This window comes from Galleria mellonella, unplaced genomic scaffold (assembly GCF_026898425.1).
Source record: "Galleria mellonella isolate WM207_F2 unplaced genomic scaffold, CSIRO_AGI_GalMel_v1 utg312, whole genome shotgun sequence".
Classification (NCBI taxonomy): Eukaryota; Metazoa; Arthropoda; class Insecta; order Lepidoptera; family Pyralidae; genus Galleria; species Galleria mellonella.
In genome coordinates this window covers 10,168,028-10,195,508 of record NW_026442074.1, presented here as the reverse complement: position 1 = coordinate 10,195,508, position 27,481 = coordinate 10,168,028, and the positions used below count along the sequence as shown (strand labels likewise).

Here is a 27,481-nt window from a genome sequence, read left to right as displayed (position 1 = left end):
TTAGATCGGGAAAACTCGACTAGTTTCGAAAGCATTCGGGACCCTTAATCCGCCGAATAATAATACCGCGAACACTTGACTGACCACAGATATCACAGCTGCAAGCGCCGGTCTTAAAATTTTGCAGATAGATTTTTTATATAGTTTAGGTAAACGTAGATAAGAAAGGAATTTTGAAAAACCAACCCAGGGGAAGTAAAAATGAAATAGGATGTTTAAATGGTATTTCGTCAGTTTAGAAATAAGACACGTGACACTTTAAAAGACTGACAATTCAAAACAAAATCCGCATAAAATCAAATACTTCTTATATTTTTCATGTATTTTACTTCTCATCATTTCTTGAATTTTTTTTTTATACCACTGAGGTGGCAAACAAGCAAACAGCCCACCTGATGGTAAGTGGTTACCGTAGCCTGTGAACACCTGCAATACCAAAGGTATTACGCATGCGTTGCCGACCCTGAAGAAACCTCTTTACCTCCCTTTTGAAGAACCCTATGCATGCATTCAATACAATAATTGAAAACAAACGACAAATCCTCGAACACATTAGGACAATACGAGTATGCAATTACAAATAAATCCACACTGGATCCCCAAAAGGTCGCTGTCTAATTTAAATTAACCCTTCAAAAGCTCCAGCTCAAAACAAACACGTCAACAAAAGAAAATTTGAATTGCAAATGCGACAGCTATTCTTTTAGAGTACTTTAATTTTTCGTATTGTTTAGAGGAGACATAACGATGGATTGTTTCGGCCTATCTATCTATACTTATAATAAATCTGTATAGAGGTCAATTCTGTACATGAAATATATTTCCAAAATAACTATCAGGGGGTGATTAGTGATCGATACTGATGCCAAAAGTGCAATCAGTAAAATTTTTGTGATATTTTTGTGATAATATGATAGTTTCCAGGGAGAACCGCGAGGAGGTCGACCTGGTTGGGTATATTGCTAGCAATGGGATTCTCAGTCTCCATTACTAACAATCCTTTCCCCCCCCCCCTCTATTTTATGTTGGTAATAAACATTTCTTTGTTATTCTATACTGGCAACAAACCTTTTGCTTGTTATTTAAATTCATACGTACGTGTCCCAGGCTGAACATTTCCCAACACCCTCCAATACAGTTTATCGAATACATTATCTACTACATCGCTGATATTCTATTGGTATAATGTAATATCGAAAAATAAAATATGATAATGCGTCGACGGTGCCGCCGTGTAGGCACTTAATGGACCGAGCAAGCTATTCATAAACAAACAGAAATTCATATGGATTTATGTAAAAAAAAAATTAAAAAATAAAAGAAAGGAAGGCACTGTTTCTTGGACGTGCATATGTGTTTTATTATTATTACTAGAGATACTCTGTTATGTCCATGGTACTGCTCATGTCTACCACTTAACATCAGGTGGGCCGTCAGCTTGTTTGCCATTCTAAGTAGTATAATATATATATATATATATATATATATATATATATATATATATATATCTACGTTGTGTTACAAAATGAATTATAATTCAAATTTGTTGTAAATGATATTTATGTTATTTACTTATAAAATGTAAAAGTATTTAATAATGTAATGTAATGTAAATACATATGTAAAAAAAAGCTGTAACTATTCCGAAAAATTAAATAAATAAACATGGGTAGATTTTTAGTTTTTCATAATTAAATACAGCTAACGAGTCCGATTTCAACCTGTATTAGCGACTTGACATACCCGTCCATTTCTCAGCTCGACACCCACAACACCAACGGTATTGTTGCATTTATAATATTAGTTTGGATTTTATAATTTTAGTTTTCCCTAACTGTTCTGTTCCATAATGCCTTTTAATTTGAAAATTTAAGAAACAATCAGCCAAATTTATCTTACCCTTCTTACCCTTCTCCCTATTTTATCTTTTTTTAAAGAGGTTTTATGATTAATTATTATTTGTCGCTGACTAGTTGTATCTCGCCGTTTCGTTCGTAAATATAACGAATTATTTTATGTATTAGAAACCTGGATCTGGCTATGATTCAGTATTGCAACATTGTCATAAAATTCCATTCGTATCCGTTCAGCCGTATAAACGTAATCGAGCAACAAACATCCAAACATCTACGCCATTGTTTCTCAACCATATTTATGTCGCGACCCACGAAAAAGCTAAAAAATTAAGTGAAAAGTTTCGCTCGCTCCTCCGACTCTCTCCTCTGACTCCGTCACTATAAATATTATAATAAAAATATAAAATTTAATTAATACTTTTACTAATAGCCATGTGGTCCCGTAATAGAATAGGCCACCCCTTCCTTTCCCGTGGGTGTTGTAAGAGACGACTAAGGGAGGGCGAGGGATGGGCAGCAGCGTCCCTCTTAAAACATCACCAAAATCTACGGTTGTTAGTCCGCCAATCAACGGTTACCACTTTCCATCAGATGGACCGTCAGCTTGTTTCCCATTCTAAGTGGCATAAAAAAATTAATAGTCGTATCTATTTAATTAAACTCGTGCATCGCTACATTAAACGAATCTTTCGAGCTCTTATTATTTTTCAACACATTGCGACTGCCTTTAATAATCAACGCGACCCACCCAAGGATCGCGAGTTTCCCGCTTCAGAAACGACGTTTTATACAATACATTATAAACATTTCCAATACAATACGATACAATTGTGAAATCCAACGATCGCCTTCATAATAACCCTTCTCACAGTTCGAAAGCTATCGTAACTCGTTCTAGAAACTTCCATATCAGTTACTCGAATAAAATGGATGAAGTTTGACAAGTCGAAAGTTGTAAGCCATAATCTTTTGTGTTTCACCTTTGAAAATTCAACTTTTAAGGGAAACTCATCAGTTGTTTTTGAACGGTAGACAGGCGATATTGAAGAAGCTGATTACATGTTTATTATTAGTATTGTTCATTTATCGTGTTTCATGTTCGCAGGATCAGATATAATTATTAAAAATTATAAAATAGAAACATGTTTTTTTGATTGAATAATAAAAAGTTGGTAATTAATAATAATAATAATAAAGTGATAATTCACAGAATGAAATTACGAACAGTAGTCATAATGTCAATTTATTCACAATGTATTTATTTATTTATTCACATTGTATTCATGCGTTGCAATTCCTGAGTCCTCAGAAATGGCAACGCATGAGTGGTATCATGGGCGAAACAGTATACTCTGTTATGTCCATGATACTGCTCATATGTATAGGCGATTGTTACCATTTTCCATCAGGTGGGCCGTCAGCTTGTTTGCCATTCTAAGTTGTATAAAAAAAAATTCCATAATCATCCATTAAAAAAAAACAAGCATCCCATTGCCCGTCTTTAATAGCAAGGACGAGATGCCTTAAACACTGTACAGCAAGCTATAAAAAAAATCACAAAATATAAAAACAAGTCAAAGAAATATCCCATTTCTTTTAACGTTATACAAATAACCTCTCTGCTGAAATAATTCACCGTAGAAGCCTGAAAATAATAGTTGCGTACTGAAATGTGGACTAGATTTATATCTACTAGACTTACTGTTATTGGTTTTCTTCTCTCTCTGTTATAACTAACTCTTCCCGTGACTTCGGTCGTATTAATTTCCATTTTCAACATATTGACTATATTTATTTACTTATACTTTTACATACATTTTAATTTGTCTACAGGGCGGACCTAATGCCTGATGGCATTCTCTACCAGGCAACCGTTACGCTAAACAGAGAGCGTAAATGGCGGTGCATTGATTTAACAAAACAATTTGTAAATTAAATAAATATTTTGGGAGACAACAATATTAATACATTTTAAGATAAATTAACATACAAACATATAAAAAAACACATAAAAATTATACATACATAAATCACATACAATACAATACATACATGTATATAAATAATTAAAAATAACATATACACATATGTATGTGTATACATATATATACATATAAATATATATATATATATATAAATATATATATATATATATACACATATGTATATACCGTGTAGTCCCAGCCTAGAATAGGCCACTCCTTCCGTTCCCGGGTGTCGAGGCGACTAAAGGGGGACGGGGCTAGCGAGCAGCAGCGCCTCTCCTTAAACATGTCTAAAGCCTAACTGCGGTTGCCAATCCACCTGCCAAGCGTGGCATTTACTGGTAAAACCCTTAAGAGGGAGGCTTATGTTCAACAGTAGACGGATAAGGACTGATATGATGATATGTACATACATACATACATATATATATATATATATATATATAGAAAAAGTGTAACTATAAGCCTGTATAAAGAGACCAAATGCAAAAGTAGAATTGCAGCGTTCGCATCTGCAAGAATGAATTCAATATTTAGTAGGCAAATACCGGTGTGCACATTCAGCTACTTGAAACTTTTTTAATACTCGCGCCTGCAGAGCAAAGATTCTTAGAGTTCCGCATCTATAAATTCATTTGCTTCGTCAGACAGTAGGTATCAAATTTTATTGGCTACTAGTTTTTCATCCGATACTTCGTATATGCTTAAGAAATAGAAAAATCAACTAGGTAAAAATTGTAAATCGTAAAAATTTCATAGTCGAAAGATGGGCAGGAGCGTCTCTCTTAAAACATTATCTAAGGCTAGCTGCGGTTGCTAATGAGCATGGCAACTGGCAAAACCCCTTAAAGGGGAATCCTATGTTCATCGGTGAACAGTTAACGGCAGATATAATGATGATGATGATTAAAATATGTGGGCAACAAAGGAAACCAGGAATGGAAATTGACACGCATATCTAATGTTTCCTTTTGGCTTGCTTTCACAGCCCTAGTCTTTTATGTTGCTTTGACCAATATACATAGATTTCCAATTTCCATTCCTGGTTTTCTTTGTGGCCCACATATTTTGGTCCTTCGTCGTAAGATAAGGTCTGTAGCTTAAGTTAAAATCGTATAATATGTACTGTGCCTTTTGCCTTCTTATAAAATATGTATTTTATTTACTTAACGCCTCCCTACGCAGCTATAAATTATTCAAAGATGAATTGAAAACTTCCCACTTTTGAAAGTCTCTTAAAAATATTGCTACATTCTTAAAATTCGAAGGAATCCTATAAATTGGTACAGCGTTTCGGTTCATCAAAGTTGCAGATCTTAAGAGCGCTCATAAAGAAGTAAGGCCACGTAGCAAATGTCTGTAAATTTTCAAGAACATTTTTCAATGTTTCTTATTGATTATTCGAAAATAGTCTACCTACCTACGAATTAAAACGTTAATTATTATATATAATAGATTGCAGATAAATCAATATCATCGATCAAAATATATAATAAAATCGCAATGGTCGCTGTCTGTACATTTCTTTTACTTAAAAGTTTCCCTTTGGTGCAACTAATTCATGCATCTTCTTCCAGCCAGCTCTATCCCAGGCCATATCCTTGACCTCCCTATACGACATGACACCTAGTGTTTCTTTTATCTGCCCCATGTAGTTATTTCTCGGTCTTCCGCTTCCTCTTTAGCCTTCTATTTTACCTTCTACTATATTCTTTGAAAAATCGTCATGTCATATAACACATGCCTCTACTATTCTCTATATGGAAGATATATAAGAAAAACTATTATAGGGGGGACTTCATAAATGCAATTGAACAAAAAACAAACATTTTTAGAATTGTTGTCTGTATGTCTGTTTGTCTGTATCTATGGAATAAGTTCGTTATTGTATATTAAATCTTATAACGTGTCCAATGTAAATTATGTACTATAAAGATTTTACAATACAATAAATTTTCGCCATCAAATTTAAATATTCAATGACAGCTTTATAAGAATATTACTGTAATATTAACATTCTAATTTGCTAGCAAATAACTTTGAATTGGTCTTATAAAAATGGCATGTTATTGTGACTATGTTGATGTTATGATTATGATATGTTATCACACTTCGACGAGCTAAATTTATGAATACACCTAAAACCAAATAAAGTTCTCTCTGTTATATACACATATACGATCCCCATTAGTTTGCAAATACAATTTCACGTAGGTATAATTTTGTAATCCCAAATTTCTTCTAAATCAAATTTACCAGTTACTTTGACAAGCTAAGAGAAAGGTTCGCGGGTAAAAGGGTACCAAGATCTTTGATTTAGTAATACTGGGATGAGAGGGACATTTCCGTAAGTATGTATGTATGTATATATCAATCAAATATATATTTAGTTGTAAAAAATATATCCAGCTGAGACCCAATTTCATGAAAGCAAACAATTAGACCGAAAAATAATTGTCAAAATTTAAAAATAATTTCGACTTCTTATACTAAATCAATCACGTAACTGCGTGGCTTGTATGGGATTTCAAACATTTTGTGGCAACGTTTACTATTGGGCTAATTTCGCCAGTACTTGCCACGCTTGGCAGGCGGGTTGGCAATCGCAATTAGGCTTCGGTGATGTTTTAAGAGAGACGCTGCTGTCCATCCCTCGCCCTACCTTAATAGTCTCTTACGACACCCACTGACAGATTGCTGTTGATTTGATGGAACGACAACCTTAAATTCATTGCAGGGAGTCAGTGGATGCAAAAGTTCTATTGAAAGTACTATTTTTTTACGACACAGGGAGCAAACGAGCATGCAGCTCACCTGAAGGTAAGTGACTACCGCCGCCCATGGTCACCCACAACACCAACGGCATTGCAGGTGTGCTGCCGGCCTTTTAAAAAGGAATATGCTCTTTTCTTGAAGATTATGATATCGTATCGGTTCGGAAATACTGCTGCTGGAAGTTGATTTCAAAGAGTGGTTGTGCATGGAAGAAAGTGCCTTGAAAAACGCACGGTTGAAGACCGCCACTCGTCCAGATGGTTGGGAAGAAACTTTAATCTATGGCGGATTGTACGGTAGTGAAAATCAGCAACAAATATCAATATTAACAATTCCTTAGATCACTCTCCATGATAAATTTGGTATACGTATAGGTTTTTTTTTAATGGTAATAATGGTATGGTAACCCCGTCTGCGCTATTGGTACACACTGGCGGGGCACCAGTGAGGGATGACAGATGAAGATGAAAATAGGTCACTTAGCCCATCCTGACGAATTAAACTAGAATTAGTCACGATGGTTTCCAGGGGGAACTACGTGGAGGTCGATCTGACAGGGTATATTGCTAGTAATAGGGCTATTTGACCCCATTACTAACAATACCTTTCCCCCCTATACGGATAGGTTATAATCCTAACTTTGCACAGAGGATAGTTTATGTAATAGTATACGCGGGCGGAGCCGTGGGATGTAGCTAGTATAAAATTAGATCACCCGCCTACCCATGTGTACATGTAAGACAAAGCAATATAGCTTGATGTTTTCACAGACTAATATGTGATGAAATGTGGATGTTGACAAAGGCTCGCTTGACACGTCTCGGGCGGGGCTTGTCCTACGTTTGTTACAACTTTAGTGATATTACAGTTGCCTGCCTCACCTTCCGATGGTTGTTGGTTCTGTTACATCGATGTAACTATGTACAACATATGAATACGAAAGCTAAACTGCATTTTCGGGACAATCAACAATTGACAATACGTCATACTCATCGATTTCCAAGTCAACGAAATATCTTCGTATACATTATATATATATATATATATATATATTTAATAGATGATAATGGAATAGTAACTCGGAATAGAATAGTAACGCTAACGGTGTACGGGGCACCAGCGAGAATATGGAAAAACAGGTCAGTTAGCCCATCGTGATGAATACACCTGGAATTCACGATGGTTTCCAGGCGGAACAGCTTGACTACATAAAAACTTAAATTTGTCTAATTCTTTTTTGTTTGTACATTATCCGGTATTGTACATCGCTCTACCTGCTGACATTGATGCTTATTTCCACTTTGGATTTCCTGAAAGCAAACTCTTTCCACTGTCATATTACTGTATGCATTATTAGGGCGTACAATACATACAACATAACAACTAACAAAATATCTTTGAAGCACTTCGCACATGTCATAGCAACGTACATATGTGACCTCTTTCTGCACTTTGACAACGTGATATAATTTAAAAACTTGAACAAGTCCTCGTACATTTTACTTTGAAATAAAAGTCAATTTCAATGAGCATACCGTAGAATTTTTTTTTATACAACTTAAAATGGCAAACAAACTGACGGCCCACCTGATGGAAAGTGGTAACCGTCGCCTATAGACATGAGCAGTACCATGGACATAACAGAGTATACTGTTTCGCCCATGATACCCCCCATGCGTTGCCAATAATGCTATGAGTGTATGTTGTTCCAGCAAACAAACAATTACATAGGTTACCTCCTTATTCTTGGCAAATATACACATAAATAACATAGCTGCTTAATTTGTATTTTATACACTAGTAATGTAATTAATTTGCCCAACAAGATAAAGGTGTGAGTAGAGCGAGACAAAAAATATTTCCGATTTAGCTCATACTTTCGTATTTTTAAGATTTAGAATCACTTCATTGTTCATTGTCCGTCCGTCTGTCTGTTAAGATCCTTTTTCTTAGGACCACGTGGAGGTATCAAGTTGAAATTAATTACATATATTCAGGTATGCAATCTCTTAAAGCTGTGAAATAATCAAGCTTCTAAATAGACGCAATTAAAATATATGGCCTTTTACGTTACATTTATATCGCATGTTTTGACATTCGCAAAGGTGACGAAAACCTATAGGGTACTTCTCGTTGACCTAGAATCATGAAATTTGGCAAGAAGCAATATCAAGCATCACAAGTAGAGGAAAAAATTCAAAAACAATAAATTTGTAATTTCACAAAAAAAATGTTAACTTGATGATTTCATACGGAACCCTCGCTGCGCGAATCCGACTCGCACTTAACCGACTTTTTTATGATAGAAAATACATTAAAAATATTATATTTTTCAATTTACACCCTAAATCTGACTTAAAAACCAAATTGATCCAGATATTTTCAGATGATTTTACCAACGTGATTATGATGAGACTGAAAACTTGCTTAGTATTAATAAAACTTAAAGTACATTATCGTAATTGTATAGATTCAATATAGATAAGACCAATGGAGTTACTGGATTTATATGTAGAAGCATAAAAACAAACAAAAATAGTATACACATTAATTTGCACCACTCTTTCTCTCACTTTAAACATACAAACACTCACACTGTTCACCTTCTCTCACACCACACACTCAACGTTACACATTTAAAAAAAATAATTAACTGTAATCTTCTAGTTAAACAATAATTTCTTTTTTTTTCCTTATTTATCATCATGTTTATTTTTTTTTATGCAACTTAGAATGGCAAACAAGCTGACGGCCCACCTGATGGAAAGTGGTAATCGTCGCCTATAGACATGAGCAGTCTCATGGACATAACAGAGTATACTGTTTCGCCCATGATACCCCCCATGCGTTGCCATTCCTGAGGACTCAGGTGTTATTCCTTTGTACCCTGAAAATTCACGCCATATCCCACCCTTGAAACCGAAACACAGCCATGCAAACACAACTGCTTCACGGTTGAAACACGAATGGGACAGAAGTACCCAAGCAATCGACTTTTGTACAAAGTCTCCCTCTGGTTTGGTATTATGTTTGTAACTTAATATTGTTAATTCTGCATGTACAAATACAAAGTATTAGTTTTTGTGTGTTGGAAGGAACTGGCTTACAAGGCACAGGTTACCCTAGTTTGTAAGCTAGGGCAAAAAATATGTAACAGTGCAACCCTGTATTTGTTAATAAAGTTTATTATTATTAAAAAAAAAGACGTTTACCAACCTATCATTTTTCATTTACACAGATTAGAAAACCCAAAAATATACCATATTTATTACACATCCACCTAAATTCGCCTTTCGTTTTAATATTTATTATTTACGCTTCAGTGATTTATGAATTTGGCGCGTTGTATTAAATTAAGGCCACATAGTAAGTCACAGGGGGTCAATGAATGTAGGTAGCTCTAAGGTCATTCTTTGTTACAGTTTATGGGGTAGATTACGTTCAAGAATAAAGGATAAAATGTGATATTTTGGAATCAGCCGGGCTAATACTGAAATATATGGTTCGTTTTTTATAATAAATCTTGCTGTATACCTACTTTTTATATAATACTTGCTTTTACGCGCGACTTCGTTCGCGTGACCGAAATATGTTTACTGACCGGGATGAAAAGTAGGCTATTTCTATCCTTCTCTAGTTCATATAGTATGTGTATGCCAAATTTTATATTAATTATTTAATATATTTTTTTGATGGGTGAAAATGGAATGGTAATCCCGCCTGCGCTAACGGGATACGCTGGCGGAGCATCAGTGAAGGGTGATAGATGAGAATGAAAACAGGCCAGTTAGCCCATCATGATGAATTCATCAGGAATTAACCATGACAGTTTCCAGGGAGAACCGCGAGGAGGTCGACCTGGTGGGGTATATTACTAGCAATGGGATTCTCAGTCTCCATCACTAACAATCCCTTTTCCCCCATTATTTAATAAGTTAAGACGCTATAAGATAACAAACTCACTTTCACAATTCTAATATTACTAATCATCATCATATTAACCTTTAACTGTCCATGGTTGAACACAAGCCTCCCCCTTTGGGGGGTTTTGCCAGTAATCGCCACGCTTGACAGGCGGATTGGCAACCGCAGTCAGGCTTTAGAGATGTTTTTAGACCGCTACTGCTCATCCCTCGCCCTCCCTTAGTCGGCTCTTACAAAGGAAAAGGAAGGGGTAGCCTATTCTATGCCGGGACCACACGGCCACAGTAATATTTTAATCAGTTAGTAACCAACTCAAACTTTTTTTTTTATGTACAATTTAGAATGGCAAACAAACTGACGGCAAACCTGATAGAAAGTGGTAACCGTCGCCTATAGACATGAGCAGTGCCATGGACATAACAGAGTATACTGTTTCGCCCATGATACCCCCCCCCCCCCGCGTTGCCATTCCTGAGGACTTAGGTGTTATTCCTCTGTTCTCTAAAAATTGTAACCAACTCAAACTTTTTTTTTATGTACAACTTAGAATGGCAAACAAGCTGACGACCCACCTGATGGCAAGTGATAACCGTCGCCTATAGACATGAGCAGTACCATGGACATAACAGAGTATACTGTTTCGCCCATGATACCCCCCATGCGTTGCCATTCCTGAGGACTTAGGTGTTATTCCTCTGTTCCCTAAAAATTCACTGCCATATCCCACCCTTCAAACCGAAACACAGTCATGCAAACACAACTGCTTTATGGTAGAAACACGAATAGAACAGAGAAGCCCAAGCAAACGACTTTTGTACAGTCTCCCTCTGGTAATATGATATGGTCTAAGATGGAGCTTGCGGCCCCACGAATTCACATTTGCCTTAAATTGATGCAGTTTTTATTTGGATGGAGAACAACAAGCATATAACACCTGGCTCAGTGAAACAACTAAAACACTAACGTGCAAACCCCTTAAAACCAGTTGTACGAGAACACAAAACAATTTCCTTCGCAATTTCTCCCTGCCCCGCGCACCGCTCAATTTGCAGCGGCGAAAAAAAATTGCTTCTCTTATTTATTCCGCTTGGAAAATTCTATACAGGGTTTTATGTACAACGTCGGGGCGCGTGAAGGGTTAAAACACTAAAGAATGTTCCTAATATTATTTTTTATTTACATTATTTTCACTAAGCAATTTGCAAGCGAGCCGAGAGATAACACGAAATTGTGGGGTTATAGTATTTTTAATGGCCACGGTGTCTTCGATGACTGAAGAGTAGGGAATGCAGATTTATATTTTTATGCAACTTTGGAAAGTGCCAGAGGGAGACTTTGTACAAAAGTCATTTGCTTGCGTACCTCTGTCCCATTCGTGTTTCAACCGTGAAGCAGTTGTTTGCATGGCTGTGTTTCGGTTTGAAGTGAGTTTGAGAGTGAGATATGGCAGTGAATTTACAGGATACAGAGAATAACACCTAAGTCCTCAGCAATGGCAACACATGAGGGCTATCATGGGCGAAACAGTATATTCTGTTATGCTCATGTCTATAGGCGACGGTTACCACTTTGCATCAGGTGGGCCATCAGCTTGTTTACTATTAAAAGTGGCATAAAAAAATGTCAGTTATGGGAATGTTAGTCCCTATTGCTGACAATATATCCTGTTATGTCGACTTCCACGCGGTCTCCCGTGGAAACCGTCTTGGTTAATTCCTAATAAATTCGTCATCTGATCTGACGTCATCATCTACCGTCTTTATGCTTACTAATATTATAAATATGAAAGTGAGTTTGTTTGTTATGTTACTTCTAAACGCTTGGGCTCAACCTATGGTCCTGCAATTTGGTATGCACATACTATTTGAAACGAAAAAAGACATACTTTTTACCCCAGGATATGAACTAATCCCGGTAAAAGCTCGTAGTAAAATCAAAAAATAAAATCCTGTGGATGTAATACAAATATTTATACTTATAAATATGCATCTCCAAGATCTACAGACTTTTTTTATATGACAAAATGGCAAGCAAGCTGGCGACTCACCTGATGTAAAGTGGTAAACATCACCTATAGTCGTGAACACTACCATGGATATAATAAAGTATACTGTGTCGCCTATGATGCCCCTCATGCGCCTGCGACAAGTATTATTAGTAATGCAAGCTAAGGGGCCCCATTGCTAGCACTATACTCAACCAGTTCGACATGATCCCCATGTTCCACATGCTCCCTGAATTCCAGGTGTATTCATCACGATAAACTAACTGGCCTGCCTTTTCATCCTCACCCATCATCGCCTCACTGGTGCCCTGGTGTACCGTTGGTGCGGGCGGGATTTAGCATTCCATTGTCATCCCTTAAAAAAACCCTCAAGTGATGCTATTCCTGAGGACTAAGTTATTATGCCTATGAATCTTATAATTTCATTGCTATATCCCACTCCTCAAACCAAAACACAACTACATCACGGCAGAAACATAAATAGGGCAAAGACACCCAAGCAATATTACAATATAACCCTTCTGTTTTACAATATTTGAACAATATTTTCATTGATATGTACGATAGAAACATAAATAAAGTTTATGAACTATTTCCAGTCAACGACGATTTACCCACAGCCGCTTTCAATGGAGTTAGTAAATCCAATTAAAATTTAACAAAGCGCTGAAAGCCTACCGTTAATTAGAACGACGTTGGATGTGTCCGGTGATTTATGGGACACGCAAAACTCCTGGACTAGAAGGTCCACTGAAACTTTTTGAAATGAAACGCTTTACGTCTTCCTTCATCATGCGCACGACCAAGTAGTGAGCTCTCTCCCTGCTTATGTTTTTTTCCATCCTAATATAATCTGCACCAATTTATGGCAAATGTGAATAGGTCATTCATGTGACTGCAAGCTCCGTCCTTAAACCACATCATCGCTTTCCATCAGATGAGATCGTGATCGATTACGGGACCCCTTAATATTAATATGTGGATCAAGGTTTATCATACGAAGAGTGTGTACAAAAGTCGTTTTTCAAAGCTAAGCCCAGTGTTGTCAGATTCAGGCAATTTTTTCGCAATTTTGGATCAAATTTTGGAGAAATAAAGTTATTGGAGAAGTTTTTGTAGAAAAAGAGCACAATGGGGTTGGAAATATTTGAATATTTTTTTACAATTTTGGTATTTATAAACCATAAAACAGTATATGAATACAATAAAATATATCAAGGTAGTAAAATAGAGAATGGGATAATAGAAAGAGAAAAGAGGAGATTTTTTTTATACAACTGTACTGATAGTAAGCGGTTACCATAGCCTATGAATGCCTACAATACCAGGTGCATTACGCGCGCGTTGCCAAGCCTGAAGAAACCTCTTTACCCTTTTTTGAGAATCCCATACTGTAGTCTCATCAGGAAGTTCATTCTATAACCTGAGCGTTTCTGGGAAGTACCTCCCTGTCAATGGTGAGCAGTACGATGGTAGAAAATGGTCGCGAGCATTATATTGAACAATTCCTCTGAGCACAGTCCGTTGTACAAGCAGTAGAACATGCAGAGTGAGGCAAAATCTCTCCTGAGACTTAAGGGTTCGATATCATTTGTAAGCCTGGGATTATCAACAATTCCCATAGCTCGTTGTTGCACTGATCTTTTGGTTTGGGATATATAGAAAAGTGTACTGCAAAAGTTTGTAATTTGATAAAAATGAAGAAAATCGTATCGATTTGGAGAAAAAAAATGACATTTGGGTAAAAATCAAAAACGCATATGGCAACCCTGGTTAGGACGTTTACCCCTCTCGCGTTATCACTGTAAAACAGTCGTCCTTGTACGGCTATTTCGGTTTGAAAAATGGAATAGCAGTGAAATTATAAGACGCTAACCACCCGCGCTAGCTTTACACATTTATTTTTTTAAATAAAAAACAACCCATGTTACCAGCTGATAATGTAGCTTTTATTAATAAGTAAAAAAATAAAAATTTATTAAATATTTTTTATGTTTATTACTAACAAAATATCAAATTTTTCCTCTCTATAATGTTAGTTTAGATAACACCGTAAGTCACATCAGATCAACCATGCAGTAGTCCTGAAAAACATCGGAGACAAATTTCTGAAAAACTCACTAGGATAAGCCAACTGACATTACTTTATCTTCAACTAACCTAACTAGGAGGGGAAAGGGATCGTTAGTAATGTGAACTACCAGTCCCATTGCTAGCAATATACCCTGTCAAGTCGACCTCCACGTGGTCCCCACCCCTGGAAACCACCGTGCTGAATTCCAGGTATATTCATCATGATGTGCTAACTGGCCTGTCTTCATTCTCATCTATCACCCTTCACTGGTGCTCCGCCAGCGTATACCGTTAGCTTAGGCGGGGCTACTATTCCATTATCATATATTTACCCTTAATTTAGTAGATATTTTTTTATTTTGTGATTAATATATGTTTTAGAATGTAGGACCTTGTAAAAAAAAATATGTTCTTTCCCTTTTTGAGAAAATACATGCCCTCTGTGGTTGACATTGCTAAAATAGGGTAATAAAACAATATTGTAAAATTTTAATGACTTGGATTTTTTTACAGTTTGTGTTCGGGGTAACAGACAATATTAAATTAAGGGTTAAAAAGAAACCCTAACTGAGACCCCGCACGCAAAAACCGTTAATTCCGTTAACGGTTTGTTTGCCAGGTTTACCATTCTATTTCATCATCGTCATCATATCAGCCTTTAACTGTCCACTGCTGAACATAAGCCTCCTGCTTGGGGGGTTTTGCCAGTAGTTGTCACGCTTGGCAGGCAGATTCGCAATCGTAGTTAAGCTTTGAAGATGTTTTAATAGGGACGCTGCTGCCCATCCGAACCCTCTCTTAGTTGTCTTTTACAACACCCACGGGAAAGAAAGGGGTGGTCTTTGTATACACCATTATTACCAGAGGGAGACTTTGTACAAAAGTCGATTGCTTGGGCACCTCTGTCCCATTCGTGTTTCAACCGTGAAGCAGTTGTGTTTGCATGACTGTGTTTCGGTTTGAAGGGTGGGATATGGCGTGAATTTACAGGGTACAGAGGAATAACACCTGAGTCCTCAGGAATGGCAACGCATGGGGGGTATCATGGGTGAAACAGTATAGTCTGCTATGTCCATGGTACTGCTCATGTCTATAGGCGACGGTTACCACTTTCCATCAGGTGGGCCGTCAGCTTGTTTGTCATTCTAAGTTGCATAAAAAAAAAAAAAAAAAAAAAAAAAACACTGGCGGGGCACCAGTGACGGATGATAGGTGAGAATGAAGCAGGTCAGTTAGCCCACCGTGACGAATCTAACAATAAATCAATCACGATGGTTTCCAGGGGGAACCACGAGGAGGTCGACCTGACAGGGTACATTGTTAGCGATGGGGTTACTAATCCCCATTACTAACAATCCCTTCTCCCCCGAAGGGGTGGTAGACCACCCCTTCTATGTCGGGAATACACGGCGGACCACTCTATTTACATTGAAAAAAAAAAACAGTGATAATAAAAAAAAGGTCTTGGGATAAAAAAAGAGTCCAACAATAGGTACTTCCTGATCAGTCAGACAAGAAAGCATGTCTCCCATGAGAAATTATACCGACAAAAAATATGCTTTTAAACTTTGTCAAACAATCGCATGGCCAAGGAAAAACTTTACCAGTTTCCGCCATTTATAACCTCAGCGGTGACACCCGGGAGCCGAGTGACCGGATAGTGAACCAAAACTTATGATACAGTTAGCAAACTAAATAAACGCCTTAAAACCCGTAACCTATTATAAGGAAAAGAGACTAAACCTCTTATTCATAAAAACTAAAAACTTCTACAAATATATTTTGTCACTTTCCTCTAAATTGGGAATTAAATTAAAAAAAAAAAAAAAAAAAAAAAAAAAAGAGAAAAAACAAATCAATATCTAAAATAGAGTATGAGAGTTTTATTTAACTTTTTATGAATAAGGTATATTATTGTAACGGTTAAAAAATTTCTATCAAATAAAATTAGGAAAACTCCTTTTTTTTTATAAAACTTAGAATAACAAACAAGCTGACGGCCCAACTGGTAGAAAGTACTAACTATCAGCTATAGACAAAAACAGTACCATAGACAATTCAATCGTTCACTAAATATTCAAAATATACATAACAAAATGTACAGAAAGAGATATGCAACCATTTTCTGCCAACCAACCGCGCATAAACGCGTGTTCCCACCCGCCATACATTACGTCTCGACTGCCTGAAATAACATTATACCTGCGGCCTTAATTGGCAACAGAAATATTACTTCGTGCTGCTATTTCGACAGACGGATATATTAAAAATATTATTAAAACGATCTGCATGCGGTGCCCTCCTTCGTTGGAGTACCATCGCTGACGAAAGTGTTTCACTTTTGTATACTCATCAGTACATTTTACCCCACAAACAACTACTATTCGAGTAAGAGTTTAATTCTCTGGTTAAGTCTCTAGGCCTCTTTCGTGATACATGACTTACTTTGTCAATTTTTTTTTATCACAACAAATGTAGTTAACAAATGTAGTTAAGGTTATGCAATTCATCTTAATATTTTTCGTATTTTTTTTTAATTATACATGCGTAATGATAATTGTGTATTATAATATAATGTTTTTTTTATTTTTTTTTTATTTTTAGCCCATTATTTCTTTTTTAATTCATCATGTATTAAAAAATAAATACACACAATAGTTTCCAGGGAGAACCGCGTGAAGGTCGATCTGACAGGGTATATCGCTAGCAATGGCATTGCTAATTCCATTCTTCCCTCCTATAACATAACTGTAGTAAGCCATGTAGAAAATAACCTATCATACATTTCATTCAATCATTCATTCAAATAAAAAACAGTAATTGTAATTAATAATGATGAAATTAATAAAAAAAAAAACCTATACAAAATAAAGCCAAACGATTACAAATAAAAAATAACAAAATATGTACAAAATTGATGCATATATGTACGTGTACATACAAAGTAACTTATGCACAAAAATATAACATTTTTTTAGAAGTCGCTTATTGTCTTTATTTCTAAAATGTACACAAACAAAAATAAACCAAGACATTACTAACAGAACGAATAACTAATAAATTTTTAATATTAAAAAAACAACAAAAAAAAATCACTACATTACTGGAATGAAACACGCAATTTGCCTTCTACAATTGTGATTTAGCACGCGATTGTACTAAAGATATGTAAAAATAAACATGCAGAGTATGAACGTTGTTCAATAAGGTCTCAGTATTGGGTATTAGGGTTGTATATCTCGTATTATGGTGTTTTAAATAACATTGAGATTTCGCAATAACTCTATCGGAGTGATTGAAAATTTTCAATGACTCAGTAGGTTTAATGTTTTTCGTATAAGACCTTATTGTAATAATATATACCTGAGAGATAATGTAATAGATTTATTTTAGCCAATATATACTTACCTTTTTCTTAAGTAGGTACCATATATAGGTAGGCATAACCATATGAATCGTTAAATGTCACTTCTGAGCATAGGCCTAGGCATAAGCGGGGTTTTGCTAATAGTTGCTGCCAACTCGTCAGCCAAATTTGTGACCAAAACGTACATATACATATTTGTATAATATCAGAAAAAAATATAATTTAAAAAATCAACTGGGTCTGGGAAATTTATAATCTAATTACTTGCAACACTAAAAAAAATGGCGCGTTTTGCTTTTACTTATCTCTAAGAACAAGGTATTACAAAATAAAAAAATAGCAACTGGTGGTGTACCTTTCGTCCTCTTTTTACTAATTATATTTACATAAAAAGATATGAGACAACCAAATGATTTACAGTTTTTATTTTATCATCCCTTCTAAGTAATTCCTTGTTCTTAGAATTACCTACCTCGTTGCGACACTGCCGATTTATCCATTAATGTTATTGTTTTATTTTCTAATAACTGCTTTAATAAAATTATTCTAATTTTTTTTTTTATATATCCACTGTTAATCCACAAAGATTTGTTCGAAAATTTAAATTCAAAAACAGGATTTAAATTGTTCATCAAAATTTTTCTTATCTTTCACTCGGAGTGCTGTCATTTGAGTTTCAAACTTTCAGGGGTTGATTTTATTACTTTAAAACAAGGATCACAGTTTAAGAAATTTTATCGATGTTTTATCTATTCTATAAAAATTAAAGTAAGACACGCAAATTTTTTGTGACAATATTTTTTTAATTTTTCTTTTGTGTTTTACTCAAATTAAACTGGCTTTTAAACGCAAATTTCTTCACTATTACTGGTATAATCAGAGCAATGTCACTCAAACAAAAACCGTTTGTATGAAATCTATGCAAACAATTTATTAATTAATAATTTATCAATTGGAAAATTTTTACTAAAAAAATTCTAGATCGTTTATGACACCTATAGTTATTAATTTTGGACACTATATTTATACTAGTATTATAAATATACTAGTAATATATAAAGAGGAAAGATTAAATTGTTTGTTTGTTTGTTTACAATGTATAAACTTAATAACTACTCAACGGATTTTTCGAATTCTTTCACCTATAGAAAGCAACATTATTGGCGAGTAACATGGATATATATTATTTTAGAAATTTCTATCTACCCGTGCGAAGCCGGACTGGATCACTAGTTATAAATAATTGTACAATACTATTAATATTTTTTTTATTATGTTGCTACTTACTGTGCTTGCACAAATTTATTTTCCGGTATCGTCAATGTAAGGACAGGGCCGACGCTTAAATGACGTAGTGATTACTCGGTGTATATAATAAAATTTAATTAATACATGCATATATTTTGCTTTATTTCTTGTTTCAGATAAATTAAATTGGGTTTAAAAATTTTAAAAACCTATAGAGGTTTTGTTAAACTTCTCTTAGATATTAAAAAAATGTCTTACCTCCACATGTTTCTCGAAAATCAGGACAACAATCTCCAAGCTTCAAGCACGCGTGGTCGCAATAGCAGGGTTTGTCCGTCAAATCTTCTATAATGGCATTCTGGTGGGCTTTCTGAACAACGCAGGAGCTATCTCTTCCGGGGCAACAGAGATTAGCATCTCTGCAGTAATTTGCGCCACAATGCCCGGCTAAGCAAACCGCACTGGCAAAACACAGCCAGTAACGAAGCATTTTATCCGTTTAAAAAAGTAAAAAGCTACGGAATATAACTGTACAGCCAAAGAGAACTAAAAGCGATTTTCTTTTTTTTTATTTCACAAATGGCACCGAGCAAGTTATAGTTTAAATTTACGAAAATGGAATCGAGTTTCAGTCCAGTGACATTCCGAATTAAAACCCCGTCGTCCGTTGACAGCTTCGTTCTGAAACAAAAATAAAAGTTCATTATTTTTCTTTTAGGTAATATAGCATTATATTATTTTAAAGTTTTCAGTTGTTGAAAAACTTTTCGTACTTTCGTTGAACTAGTTTTTTTTTTTTTTAATTGACATTTCCGAACGTTTTGTAATCTTATAAAGTACTAGTATTTTGCCCGCTACTCCATACGTGTGGTAAGTAATAGTAGAAAAACCGATAAAATAAATGGGGTATCAAGATAAAACATACACCAGATTTTAAATTAAACCTTCAGAAAATGTAAAAACTGTAATAACCGCGTCAAACAAACATACAGACAGACAGACAAATTTCTAAAAATTATTGTATATTCATATATTAGTCTTATTAAACCCCCCACCTCCATATTTGTTTTTTTTTTAAATATCTCCCATGTATAGACATCATCAAGTTTTATTATTATTTTATTGAGATAAGAAAAACAGAAAATTATTATATTTTAATAATAAAATAATAAATGAAATAAAATAATAATGATTCGTACAACCGTAAACCGCAATCGTTCATGAATAAGTAAATAATAATAATATAGTAATATAAACTACTATTGAACGCGACACTAATCGGGCATCCCAGTATTTAGAACGTGAGTAAAACAGACATAAATATAATTAATAGCAATAAAATATTTTTTCTATGTTTTTATTTAACAATAGCCCTTGTTTATTTTTGTTACTGTTGAATGTTCATCTTGAATGTGGCATAGAAAAATCGGAACATACAATTTACAAGTAATTTCTGTAAGACAGTATATAAATAAAATATAAAATAAAACTAGATTTTAATAATTAAAATATGTATAGATAATAAAAAAATTGAGGCAAAATAAACCCACGTTGGTAAATCATAACGTTAATAACCAAGTCAGCCAGTTAATTTCTCCTAATATGAGTGAAAGATTTGGTATCTTAAATTTACTTATTTTTAAATTTTATTTATAAAATATAAGACATAATTTGTGTACAAAAAAAGGGACTTCGTTCGAAGCTAATGCCTCCTGTGAGGTTTGAACTCACGACCCCTGGTTTACGAGACCAGTGCTCTACCACTGAGCTAAAGAGGCTGACGTGCGGCCATTCGAAATAAGCGTGGACTATCTGTGACTGTACGATATAAAGTAAAGCGTGTTTCATGTATTTTATAATTAGTATTGTATTATAAAATCTTTATTGTACATACTTAATATTGAATAAATTAAAAAGCTGAAAGAAAACTATAAAACGTTCGAGACTAAAATTTTTAGTATATGTTTTTAGAATGACATACAAGCTAACGGCCCACCTGATGGAAAGTGGTAACCGTCACCTATAGACATGTAGTATGAATGTAGCAGTACCATGGACATAACGGAGAATACTATTTCGGCCATGATACCTCCCATGCGTTGCCATTCCTGAGGACTCAGATGTTATTCCTCTGTACCGTGTAAATTCACTGCCATATCCCACCCTTTAAACCGAAACACAGCCATGCAAAAACAACTGTTTCACAGTAGAAACAGGAATGGGACAGAGGTGGCCAAGCAAACGACTTTTGTACAAAGTCTCTTACATTTTATTTTTCCAAAGCTATCTAGAATTGTCACTGCGTCATAACGGTTTTTTTTGCTGGGTGAAAATGGTATTGCCACCCCGCCTGCGCTAACGGGATACGCTGGCGAGGCACCAGTGAAGGGTGATCGATGAGAATGAAAACAGGCCAGTCAGCCCATCATGATGAATTCATCAGGAATTAACCATGATAGTTTCCTTGGGGAACCGCGAGGAGGTCGACCTGGTTGGGTATATTGCTAGCAATGGGATCCCTTTCCCCCCGCGCCATAACGGTTATTCGGGATCAACAAATTTCATTATCTCCAAAATAAACAACAAATTGTTGTTCAATAACATTTTATTGTTGTTATACCAACTTGCATAGGTGAAATAATACAATAAATATATCCACTAAGGTGACATTGTGCTGACCGTGACTCTACTTGTATTCACGTATGATATATAAACAAAATTTCTTATCATAGTTTTATTGAATGTCAAATCCACGCAAATATATACAATAATAACATTATTCTGTGCCCACCTCATAAATCTCTGGTGCCCACCCCGGGATCAGGAGTAGAGCTTTCAAGTGTGAGCAAAGACAGCTTTTTTTAAAAAAAGAATACTGTTTTTAAGAAAAAACTCCTGCTATGGTAATAAATGTGAAAGTTTGTAACGATGAAGGCATGGATGTTTGTTACTCTTTCACGCAATAACTATTAAACGTATTTATTTAGAATTTGAAAAACGGGCTTTTTTTTTAATGGGTGATAATGGAATGGTAACCCCACCCGCGCTATCGATATACACCGGCGGTGCACCAGTGAAGGATGATAGGTGAGAATGAATTTGGGATTGGGATTCTCAGTCTCCATTACTAACAATCCCCTTCCTCACACGGGGAAGGGATTGTAAATAGTAATTTGTTTTAGTAGGTCCTAACTTCGTATATAGAATACTGTATGTACTGATTCACGTGAGTAAAGCCGCGGGTTACAACTAATTTTAAATATGCCAATGTTTATGTTATCCGATAAAAAAAATTAAATACATTAAATTCAAATTTTATTTGCAAAATGGTCACCTGAATTTCTCTTTGTGCCGTGTGGTCCCGTCATAGAATGACCCTCTTATCGTGTCGTAAGAGGCGACTAAGGCAGCTTAATGGTCGAGGTATCGAAACTGCTGTTGCTAATCTGCCTGCCAAGCGTGGTAACTACTGCCAACCCCCCCCCCCCCCCCCCCCCAATAGGGATCGGTCTATGTTCAGCAATGGACAGATAAGGGGGGAAAGGGATTGTTAGTAATGGGGTCTAATAGCCCCATTGCTATCAATATATACTCTCAGGTCGACCTCCACGCGGTTACCCCTGGAAATCACCATGTTTAATTCTTGTCAAATTCACCATGGTGGGCCAACTGACCTGCATTCATTCTCACCTATCATCTTTCACTGGTGCCTTGTCGGTGTATACCGATGGCGCGGGCGGGGTTACCATTCCATTTTCACCAATTAAAAAAAATGGACAGACAACAGCTGATATGATAATGAGTTTATTGTCCATTCAGCTCATCCTAATTGGACGATAAATGAGTAGCATGTTTTGATTAATAATATAAATTTGCGTCAAACACAGCGATTCTCTTAATAGTGATTGAGTGAACGCTTGATCGAATGATTCTGCTGTTTACTTAATGATCTAATTATATACAATAATAGAGGGAAGGCCTTTACTCAGCAGTGGGATATTAGTTATGGTAAATAAATCCCAGTTTGACGACATGTATCATAGACACATACGTTTATAATATTTAAATTTAGAATGCAAATTCTTTATTCAAATATGGTAGAAGTAATAAGGAATTTAACATTTTAAAAAAATATATCAAATTCAATCGTGACACAATTAATATAAAACTATAACAAGAGTTGGCACAATTGTGGTAAAAGCAGTTATAGATTTAAAAATCGAACTATCAATCGATTTTGATAACATATCTATGAAACCAATTTCATCTGAAAGGATATGCTTACAGCGTATCCTTTCAGATGAAAGAAGAATTTTCTTAATCAGTTTATAAATGACGGAAGTATGAGGTAACAAACCTAAAAAAAATACAACCGATTTGAAACCTCCTTCTTTTTGAAGTTGGCTGAAAACCACTTACTTTAATAAAACCAGTTCTTTTGGTTTAAAAACCAAACTACTGGACCAGTTTTGATAAAATTTCTCTGGGACCAATCTGAAATGAATTAATCCTTTCAGATAAAGAAAAATTCAAATCATTTTATAAATTATATAACTGAGTTCTAAAGTAACAATCGAAACACGTAGATGACAAAAAATAGTTTGTTTTCTATTATTAATTTTTATCATTATTTTTGTTCCAAATTGGTGCGGTCACCACTTTGAAACAAAAATAATGTCTGAAATCTGTAATAACGATTTTTTTTAATTTGAAAATAGTTTATAATACCTATCTTTATTTTATAATTAATTAAAGAGAGGTACATTACAAAAAATTGTATAACCCCATGAATATTTATTTATTTTATTCCGTTGATACTTTTAGGTTACATAGATTCTTCAGTTTTTTTTTTTTTTTGTTAAATATAAAAGCAATGCCGACTCTTAACAAACTTTGTGGTCTACTAAGTAAGTGGTAGTAATTACTTTGTGGTCCGACCATTCACCAAAGCACAGATAATATAATACTATACTAGTACCAAAGATTATAAATGAAGAATAAATGTGATAAGTATAATTACTAACATATATTACACACTTTAATTTCATTTCCTAATCACCTCTAACTTAACTAAATAGGCGTAGATAACAAAAAAGCAGTTCGTGACCATACTTTGAGGTACACGACCTCGGGGCAACGAACTTTGTAACTTTGATAAACACACAGCGCACCAGAGACAACAGAGCAGAGACTCATTATTTTTTTTATGTCCTTTCGAGGCAAAGGTATCCCGAGATTTGTCGTATACGGTTTGTGGAAGCAATCAAAGTTCACAGAGTACTTATTTACGCGTTTTATGTTGGAGTTTATGGTTTTTAGTTTACGAGACTCGTGTGTAAGTAGTTATTTTTTAAAACAATGTAAACTAAGTACATGATTAAAAATATTTATTTGGCAGAGAAATTTAAATTACAGGCAATTAATATTTATGGACAAAAAAGAACAAGTATTTAAGAATAATGTAAAAAAAAAACAAACGTGATCTTACGCATAAAAATATAGTATATTTGGTCACTTTTTAACAAATAAAATAAATTATATACTGCACATTAAAAAAATATTACTTTAATCGATTTAAAAGTAATACATCTTATTAATTTGCAAGATAATCAATTATCAAAGTCGATACAGAATTGGTATAGATATCACATAATATATACACAGAAAAAAAACCTATAAATTAAGAATTAACAAGCATACGGCCCGTCTGATGGTAAACGGGGCTACGGTTACCATCAGTAGGGTCGTATGTTTGTTTGCCACCAAAATAGTTGTTTAGATCCTTGATTTTTATTATTGGTAAATTTTGCAAAAACTCAGATCCAGAAGAATAAATAATTGAATTTAAAATTAACTGCCGTGTATTGACGTGCATACACTGTAAAAAAAAAACGAAAAGTTAACAAAGAAACAAAAAAAAAAAAACAAAAAAGAAGTATTTTACAATAACGTAACAGTTTCTATAAATGCTTTTGTTCATATTGAACAATAGTATAAAAAAAAATTTGTTTTGTTGTCAAAATAACTCATATTATTTTATTATTTATGTTCCCTTATTTAATTACCATATAAACAATAAAATACATATAATTATTTAAAAACTGACCAACAACTACGTTAGCAAAAAAAGCACTCAAAGCTTCTCTTCACGCGGATTAACAATACAAGGGCGACCAGACAAACAATATGGGAATTTGTTAGTCAAATACGGGTAGCTACGATCCCACCCGTGTTCCGTAATTACGAATTTAAATAACAATCAGCGGGTCTACCATGAAATGAAATTCCGATATTTCGGACTCAATTTCGTGTTTTTGTTTATACCAAAATCGTACCAATAAATGGAGTTTAACATTTCGTTCGTCATACATCCTATCATAAAAGTCCAAAGGAACAATATTTTAATATTTTTTTTAAATATTTTCAAACGGCATGTATTATGTAATTTTAGCATCAAATTTGTGTTTCGTTTGGCTCCGAAATTTCGAAAAACATTTCATGGTAGGCCCTCAGTTAGGTGCAATTTGTACACGTACACGGGACGGGCGCCGACAACGCGATAATCCAGATATCTCTCGATATGCACGAGTATCAGTACGATTATATCGGATATCTGCAGAGATTTATGATGCCGTATTTTATCGTATATGGATTATTTCATTTTACAAATTGATCGCTGATATATATCAAAGATATATCTATATAGATCTATATCTATTTTTTTTTATTTTCATATGAATATGGCCACGACACATTTTTATATTAAACTAGCTGACCCAGGGGGAAAGGGATTGTTAGTAATGGAGACTGAGAATCCCATTGCTAGCAATATACCCAACCAGGTCGACTTCCTCGCAGTTCTCCTTGGAAACTATCATGGTTAATTCCTGATGAATTCATCATGATGGGCTAACTGGCCTGTTTTCATCCTCATCGATCACCCTTCACTGTTGCTCCGCCAGCGTATCCCGTTAGCGCAGGCGGAGTTACCATACCATTTTTAGCCATTGAAAAAAAAAAACTAGCTGACCCCGCCAACTTTGTACCGATATCTTTAATTTTTTGTTTTTTTTTAATACTTATTCTGCTATTCGGGACCCGATACGGTTCGATACTTACGTCACTCACTTGTTTTGCCTTCCGGAACCTATCCACTTTATGGTATGGTATTAAAATTTAAATTGACTTCTTAGTAATATTACGGGTAATATTATGGGAGTCTAGAAAAGTGTGTGTTGTTTTTAGACTTTTTCGGACATTTTTTAATTTTTTCTCTCCGTAAGAACCATCCTCGTACTACAAGGAATATTCTAAAAAAAGAGTTAGCGAAATCGGTTCAGCTGTTCTCGAGATTTGCGCTTAGCAACACATTTAGTGATTCATTTTTACATTATAGATAGATAGACACTCTTTATTGTTTCCTCCAAAAGATGACAATAGTAAACTTATTATAAATATAAATAATTACAATTTCAGCCGTTAACTGTCCTCTGCTGAACATAAGCCTTCCCCATAAGGAAATTTTTGCCAGTAGTTGCCACGCTTGACAGGCGGATTGGCAACCATAGTTATCCTTCTAGAAATGTTTTAACAGGAATTCTTCATATTATAGTAAGTGGTAACATTACTACCGACCCTCGGATGAAAAGATTATTAGTAATGAAGCCGCTAGGCCGTATTGTAATATAAACTGTCAGGCCGACCTCCACGCGGTCTCTCGGGAAAAACTAACCAATCTGACTCAATCCTCATTCTTTTATCTTCCATTGGTGTCCTGTTATTGTATACCATTAGCATAAACAAGTGCATCCTTCTATCTTCAGGGGAGAGGGGAATTGTTAGGAACGAGGACTAGCGGCCCTGTTACTAGCAATATATTCTGTCAGGTCGACCTCAATACAATCTCCCTTGAAACCATCGCGGTACAATCACAATGTATTCGTGACGATAGGTCAGCTGACCTGCTTTCATCTTTACCTGCCAACCCTCACTGATACCTCGCTAGCATATACCAATAGCGCGGAAAGAATTAGCGTTTACTATTTCATTACCATTCATTAAAAATCGTTCCATGTCCTTCCATAAAATACCTTACGCTATAGCACCTTTAAGTCAATTATCCACTTAAGATTATGTAACCGCTACCACTATAGCCTACTATATATCTGAGTAATACGATACGCCTTCGACGAAATACTTGAATTATTAATCAAAACATTAGGAAGCTTACTGGCAACGTACTAGCGAT

General features: G+C 35.0%; 1 protein-coding gene and 1 non-coding gene across 2 annotated transcripts in view; both read right to left on the bottom strand.

Moving 5' to 3' along the window:
* The window catches only part of LOC116412867 (somatomedin-B and thrombospondin type-1 domain-containing protein-like), a 98,493-nt gene that overhangs the window by 25,971 nt on the left and 45,041 nt on the right, over positions 1-27,481 (bottom strand). Inside the window, exon 2 of the mRNA XM_052895940.1 lies at positions 19,492-19,914. Coding sequence (XP_052751900.1) covers positions 19,492-19,723 — 232 coding nt within the window. The 5' untranslated portion in view covers positions 19,724-19,914. The remainder of the gene's footprint in view (positions 1-19,491; positions 19,915-27,481) is intronic.
* Positions 20,940-21,011, bottom strand: Trnat-cgu (transfer RNA threonine (anticodon CGU)). Its single transcript has one exon. It is a non-coding gene; the product is annotated as a tRNA-Thr (tRNA).